The 20,295-nt window shown below is 40.6% G+C and overlaps 1 protein-coding gene across 2 annotated transcripts in view; it reads left to right on the forward strand.

Moving 5' to 3' along the window:
* Positions 1–20,295, forward strand: part of HECTD4 (HECT domain E3 ubiquitin protein ligase 4) — a 66,752-nt gene that overhangs the window by 2,669 nt on the left and 43,788 nt on the right. For both annotated transcript variants that reach the window (XM_042829199.1, XM_042829200.1), the window contains exons 2-13: positions 7,581–8,098; positions 10,611–10,700; positions 11,047–11,177; positions 13,048–13,156; positions 13,798–13,936; positions 14,779–14,949; positions 15,741–15,933; positions 17,198–17,359; positions 17,448–17,561; positions 18,118–18,258; positions 18,624–18,856; positions 19,171–19,316. In XM_042829199.1, coding sequence (XP_042685133.1) covers positions 7,581–8,098; positions 10,611–10,700; positions 11,047–11,177; positions 13,048–13,156; positions 13,798–13,936; positions 14,779–14,949; positions 15,741–15,933; positions 17,198–17,359; positions 17,448–17,561; positions 18,118–18,258; positions 18,624–18,856; positions 19,171–19,316 — 2,147 coding nt within the window. The remainder of the gene's footprint in view (positions 1–7,580; positions 8,099–10,610; positions 10,701–11,046; positions 11,178–13,047; positions 13,157–13,797; positions 13,937–14,778; positions 14,950–15,740; positions 15,934–17,197; positions 17,360–17,447; positions 17,562–18,117; positions 18,259–18,623; positions 18,857–19,170; positions 19,317–20,295) is intronic.

Here is a 20,295-nt window from a genome sequence, read left to right on the forward strand (position 1 = left end):
CTGGTTGTGCAGGCCTTTGTGCCCTTTGTACTGAGGAATTACTTTCAAAGTGCGTGAGATCTGCTTCCTGGAGACATCCTTACTTACCAACAGCTGGGAGGTTGCCAGGACACTTTGCCCCATCTCTGCCTGTCAGGAGGGACAGCTTAATGGAAGGTGAGCTGTTCCTTCATGTGCTGCAATGGAAACTACAGCACTTCAGGAATCCTCCCAATCAATGTCCTTCGCGGCGCCAGTAACCCCAGCATGGGCTGTCTGAAGGCAGTGGTCCTTTCAGCCACGTAGCTTAGTCTGCTGTTGTGCCAAGAGGCAATGTGCTACGTCTTATGAGAAAGCCAGCAATACAAATTGCTGTTATGACCCTTGGCAATGTAATAAGAATGCCATTGAACACACAGACTACAACAAAATGGTGAACAGCCTTCACTTGTTTTTAGACGGTTTCACTGGGTTGGCGAACGTTACCATTGTCATCCTGCCATTTAAAGAAGACTTGTTCCTGATCTTCAGACTTCTGTCTGGTGTTTCCATTAGTTTTAAATACACAGCATCAATGATTTTTCAGCTTAACTGGTGATAGCTTCAGTTATTTTTTCTGCGAAGAAGTAGGTGGGAAGAAAGACGAATCTATAATATGTAAGCACAGTATGAAATGGAATACCTTAGTGTGCCACTCCACGTCTGTGACCTGTATACCCCATTTTACTTACCAGCTTAATGTAAATGGTAGTCGATTGGGTATCTGGTTTCTGTTCCTTTGTTCTACGTGAGGTAGGAGCAGCACTTGCAGTGTCTGTTGCTGTCTGGATCGTGTATTTCTGTCCTCATCTCAAAGTTTGGTTCCTGTCAACTCCATTAGTGTAGGACAGAATGTGAGATGCCACTGGGTGGTTGTCACTGTGCTGCTCATACAGTCATTAATTACGTCTAAGTGTGAAAATAAAGATGGTGTTCCTTCTTCTGTCTGGGCTAGCTGTGTGGGGGCAAGTCCAGCAGTATTCAAGCAGGATGTGACAATGGTAACTGGGACGTATCTGCTAAACTTGGAACTTTCACCCACTTTGCTCATGGGCTGGCAGAAACGTTTTCACTTCTGACTTCTGAAGGAGAGGGTAATTCTCTGTAATTCTCTGTAATTATCTAGGTCAGCGCTTCCCAAATCTTTCTGGTTATGACCCTACTTGCATCTACAAGCTTCCCTTCTGACAACTAAAACCCTCCAGTGTCAGCACAAACAATTGCCTTTGTACAGAGGGGTGACCCTTCTTGGGGTTATGTTCTCTTGCCGGGGAGCTGCTGTGCTCCCAGCCCTGCCTCTGGCAGCCACCCCTTCAAATGCTTCAGTGATCCTCTGAGAGCATTCATAGCTTTCAGTGTGACACCGATGGCTGGGTCTTGGAGTTAGGTCTGCAAGGGCAGATAGCCCTGCACATGTGAGCCTTGGCTGTTGCTTTTGTGGAGGAGTGAATCATTTTCTTGTGGGTATCGCTGTATGTCTCTTTCTTACTGCCTGAGAGGACTCTGAAATGTTGTTCACTTTCCTTCCAAGCTTCCTTTCATCAGATTATAGTTGTATAAACCACCAATTTTGTGTGATTTAATCTCTGGCAGAGTTGCTGGTTTTGTTATCAGTTATTATGGCCTGTGTGTATTTATTCAAACTTCCTGCAATATAGACCACTCTGCCTTTTTGTTTGTTTGTTTGAGTTGCTTTATTTTTCCTGGTAGAGAAATATTAGAAAATATTCTCTGAAAGAAAACTCTGCAAACGTATTTTCTCAAATTTAGTGCTTCTCACAAATTGTAGCTGATTATTTCAGTGTGCTTTCAGCTGCTTAAATGACAAAGATTTTTCTTTATCTGACATTTTAATCTAATTAGATAAGAGGCACATAAGTGTTTTAATGAACAAATAAAGAAACGTTGCTTTACTCTACAGGTTTTGTTTATGGTTTGCCTGTGCTCTGATTCATCTCAGATACCAAGGAACAGAAAGAAGGTTTGGTACATTGCTGTGTATGTGGTAAGAGCTGGGTTTCCTTAGTGCTTATTTCAGAGCACAGTTAGGCTTCCAGTGCTTTCACAGGGGAGATTAGTTTGTGCTTTTAGCTGAGTGAAAAAGCTGTGCTGCTATGTGCAAGATGAGGGATCAATAGAATCCTTGAACAAGGTGATGCAGCAAAAGATAAAAAATAATTGGAACAGGCTTGAAACTTCTGTTTTTCGAATGGAAGGTGCATCTTTGTGGTGTAGTTTCCAACTGCATGATGTAAGTGCAGGGTAGCACCTGAGAAACTACATTTCATATCTAAAACACCAGGCTGAAAATGTTTGTGCATGTATAAATATCTTCTGAACATTGAGCATATCAAACAAAAAGCCTATAGAGGGCTTGGAAAAATGTTTTAAAAGAAATGAAGGCAGTGTTTTCATGGAGGTGGCTTCCTACTGTGTGTCTGCAGAAGTGCTGTTAGCAGCAGAGTGGCAGAGCGGAGGCCTGGAGTTTGTATCCAGGGGTGTTTATGGGAGCAGGTTGATTTGTGATACATGTTTCAGTTTCTTTGAGTGTCTTAACTGCTGATTGTGGTATTTCTGTTACAATCCAGGAATCTTGGCGTTTTCTCTCCCCTATATGGTTTTATTTGTATTTCTGGAGTCAAAAGAACCAAGTAAACAAGCAGTACTTCCTATGTTAATGCCGTGGCATGTGGGAAATGACCTTATAGCTGTTACATGGCAGTGAAAGTAATGCAGTTAACTTTTATTCATGCCTTTTTTGAATATATCTTATGATTTCCACGTTTCTCTGTCTTTCTTGATGTTTGTTCCTTCTGTGAGATGGGGGTGATGCTTATTTAATGCTCAGGGGATGTTACGTGTGTAATTGATACAGCAAACATACTGCTGTCTTCAAAGAGTTGCTCTCTTTGTGTGCGAAATTCAGCTAGTTTAATTATGCAGGGAAATAATTAAATGCTGTTTAGGATGTATATATTGTAAGCGGCAGCTTTTATACCATTAGGAGAAAAATACAGCTTGGTGTGTGCAGCTTCATTGCTCATCAGTTCCGTGCATAGCAGAACGAAAGCAGCAGCTCAGCCTGAGACTCGCTGTAAGAAGTGCTGGCAGAGCTGCTGGAAGGAGTCCTTGTTCACGTTGGTCCTGGCTGTGTGGTTTTTTTTTCTTTTCCATTCTGTTCCTTTCTGTTTTGCCTGTTGGAAACCCCCTGGATCTGATCTAAGCCAAAAAAGCCTGGCTTCAAAACCACCCAAAAAGTAGGGGCTGGGGACTGCGAGAGCACAGGCACTGCTGCCAGCACTGGGGACAGCATAAGGAGACCGGGATCTTGGCTGGAGGAAAAAGCCGCTTTTTAGCGGCGGCTCGCTTCTAAATTTACTTAATGGGGTCATAAAACCTCAGGCTAAAGCTCTTCACGTAGATTAACTGCCTTAATTGTAGGATGTCTCATGTTTGCAGTTGGTGGAGAAACACTTTACCCTGGCAGTAGGGAATTCCTGTGACAAAAGTACTGCAGAATGGGCAGAAGTTTCTGGTGGAAGTTCTGTCCTGGATGAAACGGGGCAGAAATCAGATGCAGTGGGAATGGAGCTGCCCTACCCGTCGCTGGGCCTCTGAATTGGGTCCTTCTGTGCTTCTTGGTGTTGAAGAAGGTATCACAGAATCACCCGGGTTGGAAGGGACCTCAAGGATCATGTAGTTCCAACCCCCCTGCCCAGCAGGGCCACCAAACACACACATTCAGATCAGGTTGCCCAGGACCCTGTCCAACCTGGCCTTGAACACATCCAAGGACGGGGCATCCACAACCTCCCTGGGCAACCCGTTCCAGGGCCTAACCACTCTCCTTGTATAGAACTTCCCCCTAACATCCAACCTAAATCTTCCCTCCTTCAACTTGGATCCATAAGGTATCAGTGAACTGACTGCAGAACTTCTGGGTTGACCATTTTCTTGTCAAAATATTTATTATTTAATATTTTATATCAACTTTAATAATCGACGAGAACAAGATTAGTGCAAAATTAAAGGAGCTGCAATGAAGTTTTTAGTAACACAGTGTTGATGGGTGACTTCAGGCCATTAAACCTCAGCCTTTGAAAATCAGACAAACTTTTCAAGGCAGTTTTGCTGACTGAAAGCCGACTTAAAGTTGTTAAATAGGTAATGATTACAGTCACAGTGCAGTAACTGTATTTTCAAAGTGAGTGAAGAGCAGAATTCTTATTTGCAAAAGGTACCAACGTGATGTTTACCCTACTTACAGAATCACTTTTAGACAGGGAGCTGAAAAATTGATGCTGTTTTGTTTCTTCCCCTAATTCTAGCATCTTGGTTATTGAATGCATGCAGAGTAGCTTGCAAAGCTGCAACTTTCCTTGCTGTTGTTCCTCAGGAACCATTCTTTATACTTTCCATTTCTATTATGGGGTTGATTCTTTTGTTTGCTTAATGCTATTGATTATTGCTAAACAAAATGTGAATTGTCTTATCTAAAAGCAGAAATTGAACTATGAACTACTTTAGCTCTACCAGTGTTCTTAAGACTATTTTTCCCTCGATTCTGTGTTTGTCTTCTTACAATAGCAGTGGTATATTAACTTGCACTCAGCACCTTCACCTCCTGTGCCCTTATTTTCTTAGTGTATTAACATGTGTTGTTCTGTAGTGTATTTAAGTTTTCTTTCACTTGTTCTGATCATAAACTGGACGTTCAGATTTTATTTTGTGCTCTACCCTAACACGTAAGTACAAATCTTTCATTTGTTTTTGATACCAGTGTGGTGGTGTTACTGTTGAGCTTCCATTTCTGTTGGAGACCGTCTTTTGAGGTGTAAGTAGGTACTTGGGTAACTTGCTCTATGGCAAAGCAGTGATTTGTTCCCTGATGTTCACACTCTGTCACCTGCAGGTCCAGGTCACTGCTTGTGCTGTGCCGGTTTTTGGGGTCTGTTTGCATCTGCGGTCTTCCCAAGTGTTGTATGGGCAAATGTAGGTCCAAGGTGTAACAGACGTGTGTCTGTAGGAGAATGACTGTGCTTGTTTTAACAAAGAGAGTGGTCAGTTAGGCTCCTGGGTAGGAAGAAAATAAGCTAATCTGGGGCAGAAGGATTAAGTTTTGCTGGAGGGGTGAAAAAGGGAGGTTTGGCAGAGTGCACCAGCTTCTATAGCCAGAAGAAGGCCTCCAGCAGGTACTGCCTGGGGCTGAAGGTATTTGGAATGGCAGCCGTGTGCCAGTGAGGGCTGCAGTAAGTCAGCTGGGGAAAAGATGGGAGAGACTTTTCTGTTCTTATTCTTCCTGTGAATTATTTTAGAACAGATTTTCTGTATCTTTTCTAAGCACTGGTAGTTGTTGTCTGCTGTGGAATTCATGAACGTTTATTTGTTTTCTTCTTGCATTTTGCTTTAATCTGCTTTGACTTCAAATAGGCTTCAGGATAACAAGCTTTGCCTGGAGATATGAGAAAAGTAGTCAGTGGGCCGAGGAAACCTCGTCAAAAGGTTGTGAGTCTGTTGTGAAGCCTTCAGACTGCAAGGGGAAGCCGTGTGTGTGGCACAGGCCAGCTGAAGCTCTGTCAGTGTCAGGTCAGGTGGTTTTGTGGTGCGTAGCAAGATCTTAAGGAGTACATCTGAACCCTGGAAGTTCTCAGGCTGTTTGCTGCTGCCAATCAATGTGAAAATTTGGTCTCGAAGCTCTTTTTGAGGGTAGCTTTAAGCACTCACCTCTGCCAATACGGTGGGTTAAAATGGCTTCAAATGTTGCACCTGAGCTAAGAAATGCAACCTAGCATGGATTGTGGGGTTTTGTGTCTGTGGAAAGGAGGGGAAGACAAAGGCAAACTGCTAATTCCTAGCCATAGTGCTTATTGCAATCTAAAGGGACAATCTAAAGGGAAGGCCAGCTAGTCATAGCAACTTGTCTTTTGTAGTGTCTCTGCTGCTAGTTGAGGACACAGACCTTGTCAGCATTTCTTCTAGCTGAAAATATTGATTCCTTTTTCCTCCACTGCTGTAGTTTATTATTGCTTAGTTGGGGATCCATCCCTACGTAGTACAGTTCAAGAAAGTCAGAAGCAAACTGCTTTAGAGTGTGATTGCATCTATAACAGAAAGTAATTCAGCTTAATTTGGAGACAATGGAACGCACAAATTAATGGGAGGTAGTTATTTTAAATATATGTGATTTAGGAATGAATATTCTTAATCTCTTTGAAGAAATTAATAAAAAGAGATTCTTGGGTTTTAAGAAGCTTAGTCCTAACATCTACTGAAGTGTAATTATTATGTGAATTGCTCTTTAAAGTGAACTTTTCATGTCTGTAGTGGGGAGCGTTTGGGTTGTACTGAGAAGCTTCTTCACTGACTGCAGTAGGGGTGCTGGTAGACATGGCAGATGTGATTTGTCCTGAAGTGTTCTATCAAGCTGTTCAAAATTCTACAGTTAGTCATAAATATGTTTCATATTCCATACAGCTTCTGTCTACAATAAAATAGTAATAATGTAAAACAAAAGGCCTGCATGGAATTGTTCATTGTTCATAATTGCATCTATTCATCTATTAACGTTTTTGTTTCGTTTTTTTTTTTTTTAAAAGGGAGTGGGATGGGGGTAGGATGGATTTATAGCTTGAAAACGGGCTGAGCAGCGTGGATGAGAGCAGTGTGGTGTGCAGGCAGAAGCCCTTTGGACCTTGAATCCGAAGTATCAGGAAGTGTGGAGCTCGTTGCTTTCCTTGAGGTTACCAGAGCTTAAGTGGCTTTGCTGATCTCAGCTGTTGTAAAGGGAGATGTTGTCTGTAAATTACCTTGAATTGTGAGCTCAAGTACCAGGCTAGGCACTAGCCCATAAATACGTTTCTTTCTGTCATGGTTTACTTGTCTTCTGTTGCAGCTTTGTCTCCTGTTTTGCTCAGAAGTGCCAGGAAGGCCTTTTTCTTCTGTCTGAAATGATGAGGAGAGAGGGCTTCCAGGTTTTAAGCTATGGCAGCAACTAGAAATATTTTGAAAAAGATTGCTTAATGCAATATGATAAAACTGAGGACAGGGGGGAAACAAGGAGGGGAGAGCACACAACAAAACTGTTAGTTTGTTTTAGAGAACTGATGGTGTTTTGGTTTGGAAAGTCCTGGAACTAAAACGTTCAGGTTCTTATTACAGAACATTGTAACAGTATTGACGGCTGTTTTTCATAGAGGGGCTTTAAACATCATCACTCAGTCTTGAATTTCTTAGCAGAATTGCCTCAATTAAGAAAAAATTAAAAAATCCTGACAAATGTATGGCAGTGGAGCTCTGAGATATTTCGTACATGTTTTTGTTTAAAATCTGTACTGTTTCAGCATCACGATTGAATCCTGGCCTTCAGTGGCAGTGCTGCCTCAGCACTAACAGGCTGCATGCCACTTCCCTGCTCTTTGGCCTGCAGGTCGGTTTATCCACACACCCCAAAAATCCCTCAGTCCGTCACAGTGTGCTGTCCAGATCAGCTGTCCTCTGCAGGCACACGTTGTTTGTCTTTAAGAAAAAGAAAACCTGTGTAAATATCATCCTCTTCCTTTCAGATCCTTACGTTTGAGACCAAGAACCCGACAGAGCTAGCTGAGCGCTTGCGGTCTGTGTGTGGAAACCAGAGCAATGCTTACGCTCGGCTGCTGGAGTACCGCCTGAACGCCCTGCGAGGACTCTGGAACGCCCAGCGGCAGCTGGCACTGGAGGAGCAGCACGACCGGGAGAGCTCGGGGGATGAAGAAGCACTGGCCTTACTCAAACGTCAAGGCTTGTTACAGCAGCCTGAGCAGGCGCCCTTTACTTCACGAATGGGGCTTCTGCTGGTTTTTCCCCTCATCCAGTCTCAAAGTAGAACAGACCCTTCTCTCTGTAACATAACCGCTGAGGTGCTATTGAATTGCCTTCGAGACTGCCAGCCTTTGAGCTTGACTAAGGAGCCGGCTGACTGTCTCAATGGGATAGAGTCTTTGCTGTGCTCGTGGTTGGAAGAAACTTCTGCTTCAGGTCATCAGATTCCCTATAAGCAAAAGGAAAATGCTGCTGCTGCCCTAGTTGCCTTGGCTTGTGCAAGGTAAGGAAGCTGTGTTGAGATGGTATGGATAGCGTTTGTACCTAAACGTGAGAAACAAAACTGATGTGCTCACATGGTTGACATTCATTTGCTGCTTACTTTAGCCTTCTCCTAACACTTAAGTACTGGTATGGAAAGGGTGAAACTGGCAAACCCGTTTATTTTTTTGTGTGTTCAACACACAAGCAGAATGATCTAGGTTAGAAACGTGCACAGTGCTGCTTCTGCTGCACCGATCTGTTCTAGGAATAGTTCCAAATGGTTTTGTCATGGAGGAAAGTTGTGTCCCTTTGCCCTTTGTACAGCTAGTCCTGTAGCTTATGAATCTTTCTTCTTTTGGCTGTAGGAAGCATTGCTGATAAGATTCAGGACAACTCATTCCAGATTTCACTGTTGCCTTGTGAAACATCTGGAGGTGTTTTTTTCATTTGGTTGCCCTTGAAGAATTCAATGACTATACTTTGGACTATCCCATGTCCTGTCTGTGTTTAGCATTTAGGACAAAATGGCCATCACAGCCTTTAATACAGATTCCCTCTTTTTATTGGTTTGGACTTGGGGAGGGGGACAGGACTGCAGCATTTAGCTCTTGCACAGCAATCTCAGCCTTTGTGTTTAATGTTTCTGAGATTGCAGCCCTGTCTGTCAAGTTTAACTCTGATTTAAGATGTTGAAGTTCTCAGGAGCTGTCACAGCTTTGAGGAAAAAAAAAAAAAAGTGTTTCTTCAAATGAAAAATACTTTATTTCTAGTGTGCTTGCTGTAATGAAGAAATTTACTTTGTGTGGCAAATTATTTTGCACTGGCAACTGCCTTATCTAAAAGCAACATGCTTGAAAACATACTTCTTAACTTGGATTTGGATTTTGTATACAGTGTACATACATATGTATGTAGATATGTGTATATATGTTTTTCCCCCCAGATGTCAGTTTTCAGGAATTACGGCATGTTTGTTTTTGGTTGAATTTGTAAAAGCTAAATTTCCAATAGTGCTTTTGAAATGGAAGTTGATTTGGTATTTCCTTTGCAAATCTCTCTTGTGCTGCTTGTGGAGATGCAGCATCTGATGTGCTTTGTTTACCTGGAAAGCCCTGCATTTTTCCTTTAAATATGTATGTTGTGCGTTGGGTGCCTTATCAACAGAAAGCCTTCAAAATGAGATGATTATTGAGATTCCTGGCTGCAATCTTGTGTTTTGAGTTACTAAGAATAAAACAGCAGGGTGAATATGGATTTAAATAATTAATTGAGGTGCTTTGAAGTATTCAGCGTCAGTTTTCCTCAAGCTGAGGTTGATCTGTGAGAGCACACAGCTGAAAATGGCAGTGGGGAAAAGGTGGTTTTGGAGGTGGGTGAGGAGATGGCGGCTGGTGGAGTGAAGGACCCATGGCTGGCCGTGTGTGACAGAAAGCAGAAGGCTGCTTTTGGCAGAGCGCTTGGGAGGGACCTCTGCAGTTCAGCAGTTGTGCTCCTGAAGAAGTCGATTCGTGAGCAGCTATTGCCATAGCTAGGCACTGTCAGGATTCTTGTTTTTAGCTAGGCTGCTGTGCCTGCAAATAAAGCACATCTTCCAGAAGATGGCTTTTTTTCCTGATACCCTGAGCTTTAAAACAGAAACTGTAAAGTAGATGTATTTTAAATACCTCTATTTCTAGGAGGGAAAAACCAAAACAAAACACAGCAAGCAGTTTTCCTCTTAGTTGACACATGGATTTCATAAGTTCTCCAAAGAAAAGAATTCAACATGCAAATGAACAAGAGCTATAATTAGAATTACAAACTCCACCTGTTTATAAACACTGTGGTGAAATTTTAAAGCAATGTATTTCTATGCAGGATAAGAAATGATTTTTACTTGGGTTTAATTTTGCTGTAGCAGCTATCTGGTTCTTGTATACGTTTTGATCCATCACTTCAGAAGGGGAAGAGCTTCCATCTTTGTGTTCAGAAGTAAAGTAATTGAACTCATGATAATAAACTCATTGCTGTAAGTCTTTTCCATTTAACACAAGGAAGCCAATTCTGGGTTATGTCTGCAGCAGCTCTTGGTCATGCTGTGCCTCAGTCCCAGGAAGAACCACATGTTATATCTGAAGTGCTCAGTCAGCAACAAGAAATATTGAAAGTTGCTGCTATACTAGATGTAAACCTGAGGTGTTTTGTTACATGCCTGTATGGCTTTTACTGGAGGTGTTGTTTTCACACAGTTGCTGATCTCCCTACCTGCATGGTGCTTCGTCTCTTCCAAAAACACAGTGTGACTTAGGCTGGCAGTTAGCCAGCATCCTTCTGCCTTTCTGTTATCCTCTCTTCCTCTTTTCTCTTCCTCCACAAAAGAATGAAAATCAACCAGAAAAGAAATGCAAATTAGAAAAGAATCTTGATGGAATATCTTTGCTACTCTCTCTTTATGGTACTGGATATTATATTTTACGTAGATGCTGCTGTCTGTGTGCTTTCAGTCTTGTTTCAATAGACATCTTTAATTCATGTTTTTCTTATCCTTTTAGAGGGTCGCTGAAAACCTTTGTTCATACAGTGCATCTGTTACAGAAACAGACAGATCTAGGAACCTTGCCTGTGGCTGATGTGTTGTACAGGTCTGTAGTGACTTTTCTAATTGTAGCACTTTTACCTCTGCTCTGATAAATGATAAATGCATTTACAGATAAATGTCTTTAAATGTAATGGAAATGCTTTAGGGTTTTGAAAGCTGCAGCAAAGGTTGAAATTTCTTCAATTAAAGAAGGAAGACATTAGAAAGTCAAATCTAAAAGGATGCAGTAATCTGTTTGGTAAAATGCTAGTGAGTCCTCAAAGTAGCTTATGTCCTCTGACAGAAAAACAAAATGCTTTAAAATAAATAAAACCTCATCTAAACTTCTGGTGAAGGTGGCATTTGTTCTGGCTGTTCTCTATGCATCTTACCTTGTTTTGTGCCTAAAGGTTGTTGCTTTTGGAGGGAGGTCCTGGCTCACCTTCTTGTTTGCTTGGAGGGAAGCATATCGTGTCCTGGGGCTTTGAAGACATGTTACCTGCACCCGATGCCAACAGTAGCTCCAGCGGTGAAAATAAAGGTGAATTATTTCTGTGTCTGTCAATATTAGCAGAGCAGAATAAAAATGCTTTTTGTGGTAATAATTATTTTAAAAACAAAATGATGTAGGGCTGTAGAGTTGAAAAGGATTTCATCTTTTCTGTTGGAAGTCGTGTAAAAGCAGCTACAGTCCGGCTCAGGTCACTGAAAGCTGAGGGGTTTAGAAGGGAGAGAGAAGGCTGATAGGTAAGGAGTGGGAGGGCAGCAGCTGCCTGGGCACTTTGTTGTCAGTCTGTACGTTCACAGCTGAAGTTTTAAAAGGCATTGACCCAATTATATGGAAGTACTAAATGGTGTGTGTTGTTTAGCTTGTCATCTCAACTCTTACCAAGCTAATCTAACCAAAATATGTAAACGACTTTTTATAACTTGGTTTGGGGATCAGATAAGAAAAAATACCTTGTTTTGAATTAAAATGAAGAGGTTGCATTGATCTTAGCGTAGCCTTTAAAATCCAAGCAAATAAGTGCCTGAAGAGTTACTTTGTGCTTGCTGCAGACCAGGTGCCTTTTTAACTGGTCTGGTGATCTAGGTGGAGCAAACCATCAAAAGCTGTAGCTGTGGTGACCCTCCCTGATTTCAGTGGGAATTTTTCAGGGAGGTCAAACTGATTTTTGGACATTATCCCCTCGTTAATCGTTCAGTGAGTGTAATTTGTTTGTCACCTGCAGTATTGCAGTATCCCTGCATTCAGTAGCTCTCACTGGCAGAGCAGGTTTATTTTTGGAAGTACAAGTTCAGTGCCTTTTGTTTGTTTCCCTGGATGACTGTGGAGATTATGTGAATTTAAATAGGTTGACTGGAATGGTTTATTGACATCTCTGTTACAAGGCTTTGTCCTGTGTGTCCCCTCTTGATGGTGAGTAATTACTGCTTTCTGAGTGACAGAGCTGTGGCAGAAATACGTTTTGCCTTAATTTTAGCAAAGTTCAGAGGTGGAAGGGGCAATTTGCTGCCTGGAAGAGAAGTGTGGTGTTGTACCAGGAATTAGATCAAGGCTCAAAATCATACTGCTCCTTTCCCACAAGCAGTGTGTTATGGAAATGGAGCTTGTCCTGAGCAGGAAAGGCTTCTACAGGCATTAATCTTGCTTGTACTTGTATGTTAACTTGTACATTAATCTTGCTTCCGGTCCTGGCTACTGAACATTTGCAACAGGTAAAGGAGAATTGTATTCTGCTCCTTTGGGTCATTCTGAAAGAGTTTAAATAGCAGGTGTCCAAGTTGGTTTATATTTAAGGGAATTTTTCACTTGAAATGAATTTTGTTGCTTAGTCCTGTGTTCCTAGGCATGATGTTGGGTATTGGCTCCTACTGTACTCATGGTTTTGAATAGAGTGCAAGAAAGCCTGTTTAAACCCATGGCACAAGCTTCTGTTTAAAGTAGTACTAATAATACTAAAATGATTTCAGTAATATCAGAAGACAGGGGTCTTAATGCTGATGTGAGAAATGGAAATTCACCAGAAACAGGTGATGGCCACTTGAATCGTGTTCAGAGCCGTACTAATGTCAGTGAGTGTCTAAAAGAAGCAGCTGGCTGACCAGCCCCTAATTCCTGTTGGGTTTATTTGGTATCACTAGGAAATTAACCTTGTATTGTTTGCGGGAGTTGTGTGTGATCCAAAAGCCTCTTTGAGTGACAAACGAAAGGTAAAGAAGTTGCAATAAGAAGTTCAGCTGTTACAGTATCGCTTGAGTAGTAAATTCAGTATTAAAATTGTAGTTCTGACTTGTCAACTGTGGCCTGTTGTGAGCATCTGTTGGCTTTCACTTACTGTTGTAGCTTCAGCAGAGGAACAAGAGCTATTGTTACATAGAAAATCTGTGCTCCTTTCTTTCTGGTTCAGATGCAGACTTAGGACGTTGTCTTGCAGCAGATGGCCTCTACCTTTATACAACAAATTCAGTGGGAAGAGGAATAAGCAAATTAGGATCTGGGTTACACGGTACCTTGCGGTAAGTGGCAGCATAGATGAGTATTTGCTATTCTGCAGATCCATTTGGGGAAAAAAAGAAGTTGTTATTTTGGTAAGCCTTTCTCAGATGTTAGAAATAACAGGACTAGAGCACATTCTGCCTTTTCGTTGAGTGTTATTTTAGCATTTTGGTCTTCTCATCTCTAGCTCTTGAGAGTGTTTCCTCTGCACTTATAGGATAACTTGGTTGTAAGGGACCTTTGGAGACAAAGCAGCTCAGCCTCCTCTGCAAAGAGGTGTAGTAGCAGAGTAGCTGATGTTTCAGACATGTATTTGTATACACATGAAGTTGATTTTTCTTTGCTGAGAGGGATGTAGCAGAGACTGGTTTTTATGTAGAGCTGTACAATTAGTGGGTTTGTAAGTATTTGTTTTCTAATTATGCTATTCATTATGTAATGATTAGTGCAGTCACTAACAGTACTGCCTTATTTCTTTATTGCTTAGAAGTCATGAGGTTCCTTATGATTAAAACCTTTATGGCAGAAACTGATGTCTTAAAATGAATTTAAGTTCAAAGTCCTAGAATGTGGTTGTGAGTTCTTAGAAGAACAAACAAGAAGTGCAGAGTTTGAAAGAATTATAATGTGCTGCTATTTTTTTTTTTCCTCCTTTTGCCAGAGGTTTTGTCTACTGCCGAAACGAGGAGCTGGAGGCTGGGTGGGTTGCTTTTGGCAACAGCAAACTTCTTCATCGGCCTGTCTCTTTTGATAATAAGCCTCACTCCCTTTTCCAGGTTGTGGATCAGCATACCCTTCAGGTAAAAGGAACAGCTACTATGTGCACTGCAGAGTTAGTGCAAGGAAACGTGAGGTTATAGCAGTCACTTCTAACTCTAATTAGTGTGGTGCTGAAGCTTCTGCTTCCTGCTTTGTGAAGCTGCCTTTGTGAACCCCAGTCTAAAAAATTGCACTGTAGGAAACTTGGGAAACTTGTAAGTTATTATAGATCTTACTCTTCTTATTGTGTATGTGAACACGTGCACCCACGTCTACAGACATATGAAGTATTACTTCATGGTAGTAGAGTAAGGGACGGAATGTGGTATGGTCATATAAAACAACCAAACAGTAGCAGAAGTGGACTTTGGCTTTAACTCAAAACATATGCTTCTTGAACAGCCTGTTATTCAGGTATTGAATATATATATATGTGTATTTCTAATTTAATTGTATTCTTTTGTAAAATGAGTGCTTTGTTTACTTTGTAGTTTGGTTTTTATGTTGTTTTTTACGTTATGGTCTTAAGGATGGATGCACATATTCCCATCCTGTGTGTTTCTTGAAACAATGTTTGAATTCTCCTTTTCTTCCAGAGCTTCAGTCGTATTTCACAGAAATTGCAGAAAGTGAAATTTTTTAGCAAGTGTATTTTCCTACTGACATGGTGGGAATGCTTTCATCTTTAGGTGTGTTAACTGTTTAGGTCTGCAAGGGTTTGTATGCTGTAGTCCCCTTTGGCAAATACTGCACAACAGCTCTTCAAAACAAATGCACGTCATATTACGTCCGTCAAGAAGCTTTTTATGGTCTGGATTTGTTTGATCTTAGGAAGAAGCTGCTGATCTGTGAAAACTATTGAGATGCTGTCCCTGTCTTGTAGGTGTGTCAAATAATCCCAATGCCAGTAAATCACTTCCCAGTTGGCAGTACTATGACCACCGTGCACCTTTCTTCAGATGGTACATATTTCTACTGGATTTGGTCTCCTGCAAGCCTCAATGAGAAAACACCAAAAGGCCACTCTGTCTTTATGGACGTTTTTGAACTTATAGTAAGCAAATTCAGGTGTCTTCTGTGAGTTGGTAGCATGACTGCTGTTCAATTAAGTATCAACGTTCTCAAATATGGAATATTGGGTTATAATATTGATAGATGTGATTTGAATAGGTCTCTATAATGTGTTTGCAGAATAACAAAACAGGAGGTGTATTGTTCAATTCTGTCTTCAGAAGGCATACAACTATCATCCTCACAGTAGGAATTGTCTTACAATGTAAAACATACTTTATTATAGCTAGCAATTAAGTTTTATGCTAAGACAGTGTACTGAGATTTCAAGCACTGCTTACAATGGATCTCCTTCATCGTGTTAAACACCAATCTGTTCCCACAGGTTGCAGATACATTGTTTTATCTACTCTGTATTTTACAACCTGAAATGCTTTTACACTGTGTGGCAAGCATTGGTTTTAGTGTAAAACCAAATGCATTTCAAAATGAATCTGGAGAATCACCTTTTTCTCTCAATGGCCTTTGTTTTCAGCTGTGTGTACATCTATGCATATACATACATCATATGTGTGTATGCACGCTTTCATGCATACATTTGTGTGTGAATTTTAATTTGGCAGTGAAACACCTCAGTCTAAAGGCTTGAATAGGAAAGCATGGAGCAGTTGGTAGGCATCTGGTATTGACAACTGAAATGATACTTTTTTTTCCCTAAGAAATTTGGTTTAAATCAGTATCCCTACCTGATATATCTTATTATTCATTTTAGGTTATTTGCATCCTATGAACTTAATATCTGAAAGTATTTTTTCTTTCCTTCATTTTTAATAGGTAGAAAATGGTGTATGTATAGCAAATCCTCTGCAGGAACGAATTATATTAATGCGGAAGGAAGGGGAATCTGCAAAGAGTATCAATGAGATGCTTCTGAGCAGGCTGTCGAGGTACAGAGCCTCCCCATCAGCAACACTGGCTGCTCTCACTGGCTCTACCATCTCCAATACTCTAAAAGAGGACCAAGCAGGTCAGAGGAGATTTTATTGACTGAGGAATTTGTCGTGTTTTGTTTCTGAATGCATAATGTCAGTTTGAGTAATGGCTGATTTCTTAGCAGGTGTCAAAACTGTGCATTTTTTCCATGAAAAGTCTTTGAGGGAGATGTGCAGTATTTGTTTCTTGTTTGAATTACGAGTTCCTTTGCTCAGCTAGTCATCGATTGTGGAAGATGTTTAAGAAGAAAGAAACTGGAGGAATACTGGTGTACGTGGTGCCCTTTTTGGTTATGTATTCAGTTATAGGACTGGATTTATGCCATCTGTGATGAAATGGAAAAGTGTATTTCTGTGCTGCTAGTTTGACTGGGCTTCGAATTGTTATGTGAAAATGGACTGCAGTTTAGAAGATGGAATTCTTGCTTCCCCAGCAAGTTGAATGTTATAAATTTTGAAGTAATTTTGCTTTTTTGAGGTAGTTTGCAAAATTTTGGGGTATTCTCTTATGGATTTGCTGAAACTATCAAGCTAGAGAATCTTAAGATTTTATCCAGTTTGTCAATTGCTTCTCTTCTTTCATGCATACATCTGAAACTAAATGAGCTTGCTTTCTAAAACGTTCAACAACCAGAGGTATTTTCATAAAAACAAATTATCCAGGACATAAATATTCTTACAGGGAAATTGGCAAAGATTGAGCTTGAAGAGCTATTTTAAATGCTCTGTTTTGCCAGCTTACAAATAGAGTGCTAAAGAAGAATAAGCAGTTATTCTTGTCCAGTTCTTTAGTCAGTGCTCAGGAAAGTGTTGATCAGCTCTGGCAGGAGTTAGATCGTTATGACTGTATACATTTCATGTGAAGCAGCAGGATTAAAATAGTAAATGCCTAGTGAATCTCAAATGGTCTTTTTATGTTTTCTTGAAGTCTCTAAAGCTGCCTTCAATATGCATAGTACCATATGACTCTTAAGTCTGTTCTATTTGTACTTGTATTTTAGCCTCATAATTTTTTGGGCTGGAACCAGAAATTGCTACCTTTATTAATTTTTAAGTCATTCTCTTTAGCTAAATAACCTGTGAAATTGCTTATATTGTTCTGGGAATTAACACTGCATGTGTGGGATTATGGAGCTGCCCTACACGCAGCTTTTAAACGCTGCCAAATGTAGCTTATATAAATTTCTGCATCAATTTATTTGAAGTCCCAAATAGCATTCTTTCTTGTTTGTTGCTGTTGTTAAGGTTTTAATGTTATGGAGACAGGCACGCTGATTTGATTGCTGTTGCATATTTCAGCTGCTAACACAAGCTGCGGGCTGCCACTGAAAATGTTAAGGAAGACTCCAATATACACGTGTGGAACGTACCTGGTGATGTTGGTCCCCCCCCCGGGGGGGTCGGGCAGTTCTGCCACACGCTCGCTCTTTGGAGGAACGAGTGCTTTGTCGTCTTTAAAAAGTGAGTCAGATACATTTTGGGCAGGTCAGGTCCTTCGTGATAAGCAGTCAACCTGTCAGAAATTAATCGGTGACTTTGTGCTGTGCAGTTCTTGCTTCAAGCTTGGTGTTCAATATTTCGGATGGGCAGTTCACGAGCCGAGCGGATCTCATTGATGCTGCAGGAAGTTCACTTGGACGTGGTGCTCTAGTACCAGGACTCGGTAGGTAGATCTGTTTTTAAGAAGTGAACGTACCCCATCCTTAAACTAGTTGGATTTAAACTCACAGTGATGGGTTCTGCAGTGAGGTTTTGTATCTGTAGTGATATTTTGTCAAGATTACATTTTTGAAAGTTCGTAACTTCCTGAGGAAATGCCACGTTAGATACTGCTACTGGAGACCTCATTATTTGAAACGTCTGCGCGGATATGTGATTTTTAACAGCATTTAGAATATGCTGTCAAAGAACTGTTCATGTCTGTCACCCATTTATCCCTTCACATTTACTGTCACAGACCTGCTTGTGTTTGTAAACCCTACAAGTAGGAGATGAGTCTCTAGGTTTAGCACTTCCAACAGCTTGCATCATGCAAACTATCAGTTTTGGTTAAAGCTATTACCCATTAACCACAAGGCACTATTATTAAATTGCTGTCACATGACAGATTTTGAAAAGCAAATAAATTAGATTTGTATCTACTATAAAGTATTTTAGTTTGGTGTGGTTTTTTTTTTTTTTTTAATTCTGAAATTTGGTGTGCAAAATGTTTTCCTCAGGTGCCTGTTACGATACTATGAATAACATGATATGGACATGCTCTAATGATTACATTGACCAGTGGTGTAATCCTGGGAACCAGGCATTCCACTGTGTCTGCCAGAGGCTGGGAGTGAGCCACGTCATTACAGAGCCCAAAGGTGAGCTAAACCTGCAGATGGGCACTTCATACCAAGTGAGAGTGACATGTACAAATATCTGAGGATAAATGCATAGAAACTCCCTTCTTGAAACTTTCTGTTAAAACACGAGTTAAGCCTTGGAAGAAGTTCCTTGTTTAGGTTGCCTGGTCTTTGGTTTAAGAAAGTGAAAACCAAATGGAAACAAACTTGAAAGCTTCCAGAACATTGCTACCTTTATCACATTAGTGCAGATAACTCTTTTGTTTATAATGTGGGTGGGAGCCCTCATGTTAGATAATGATGATAATAGAATGCATTTTAAAAGAAAATTCTAGCCCTGTAGTCTCTTTTAGGCAGCGTTTAAACTGATTTTCTTCTCCTAGGAGATGCAACAACCACCAATGAGGTTATTAACCAGTTACTGCACCATGTTGGTGCCATGTGTATCCACCAACTCAATCTGCTTGCAGCCAGCAATAATCTTCCCATAACAAATTTCTTGGGGAAGCAGCATCCAATCGAAGCACATCATCTCAGCAGCATCTGTGACATTATGGAGAAAGCGATGGTGAACGGAGATACTTGTATAATACGCTGCATCCTAGTTGTCTTCCAGGTACAAGGATATCTTTCCTCGTAGCTTGAGCATGCTAATTGAAATGTAACCTTTTCACCTTTACAGATTAAGGTGAAATACTGAGAAGTTTCGTATTTACTTTGGTTTTTTTTCTGCTGTCAGGGGATAGAAATAGAAAAATGGTTTGTTGGGCTGCCAGAGTGCTAAAGTTGGGGAATTCAAATTCTATTTTTGGCTGATACTTTTTAACAACCTAGACAAACGTTTTGTGAAGCTGATTACAAAAAATGAAGTGATGTGGACGTCGTGTGCATTGTGTTTTATTGTTGTCGTTGTTTAATTTTTTTTCTTAGGTGGTTTTTAAATTTTTCTTCAGCCCACAAACTGAAAGAAACAGAGACATTGTGAGGAGGTCGGGCCTATTGCTTTGGCAGTTGTTAATGGCACCAAGGGACCAGATCTGTGCAGAAATTCAGAAGGAAGTTTGCCTGGCTATAAGGTAAACATCTGCCTCATCAAATGCATCTTAGATGCTTTATAATGTTACAGTAGCTGAATAGTCAAGATGTACTCAGTAATTATATTTTGATACAAGAAAATTTAGAACAACTTAATGTGATAATTACTTTAATCTGTATTTGTAGAGAAAAGCAAATAAATTGTGTTTGAAATGTTCATAGTGTAATAACAGGTAGTAATCCTTTTCTTGCCATACTTCATTTGTAGCATTTTACTGAATAGCTTTTAGAGTTATTTCTTTAGTGCTTATTGTAATGTAGCTGCTTAATTCCAACAAGGTTTTCTCCATTTCAGGGGTGAGTGAAATGTCTTCAGTGTTTAGTTTATATAGTTCTTTGGTGCTCTGGAGAAGGTCATGCCAATGTTGTTAGTTTTAGATCAGTATTTCAAATGACAGCATTGGAATTCTCCCACACAGAGGGAATGCCAAGGGAATCAGAGTGAGTAATACTTGAGGAATGCAGTAAGAGATTGAAGGTCCAGGTTAAAACATGGGTGGAGTAGTAAGATTGTCCAAAAAGACAGATTTATGCTTAGAAAATGGGAATCTGTTTTGGAAGAAGTATGGCATTATGTTTTGGGGCTGGCACTTCAAACACTTAAGCAGGATGGCTGCTTTAGCTTCACATCATGTTAGCTGCTGCATCTCTTGAGCCTCATGCTGTGTAATTTCCTTTCTGTGACGTGTCAAAAATAGCAGAATGACTAAGTGTAGGAAAGGTAGTGAGAAGTGTGATTGTATGTTATGAAAACGAGAGAACATAAATCTCAAGGACAAGGAATGCTGTCTCAAATGTCTTAAGCACAAATGTAATCTGCTTTCAAGTGGGAAATGCTCCAAAGGTTGAGGTGAACAATATCTTCTGACCATCAACCTGTGTTTTTTCTCTCTCTTGGTGTGTGTGTGTGCTATCCTCCAATGACTTGTAAAAAATCAGAGATGGGGGGAGTAGGTAATA

Source organism: Centrocercus urophasianus, unplaced genomic scaffold (assembly GCF_019232065.1).
Source record: "Centrocercus urophasianus isolate 14NV4802_14NV808 unplaced genomic scaffold, USGS_Curo_1.0 seq_30, whole genome shotgun sequence".
Taxonomy (NCBI): domain Eukaryota; kingdom Metazoa; phylum Chordata; class Aves; order Galliformes; family Phasianidae; genus Centrocercus; species Centrocercus urophasianus.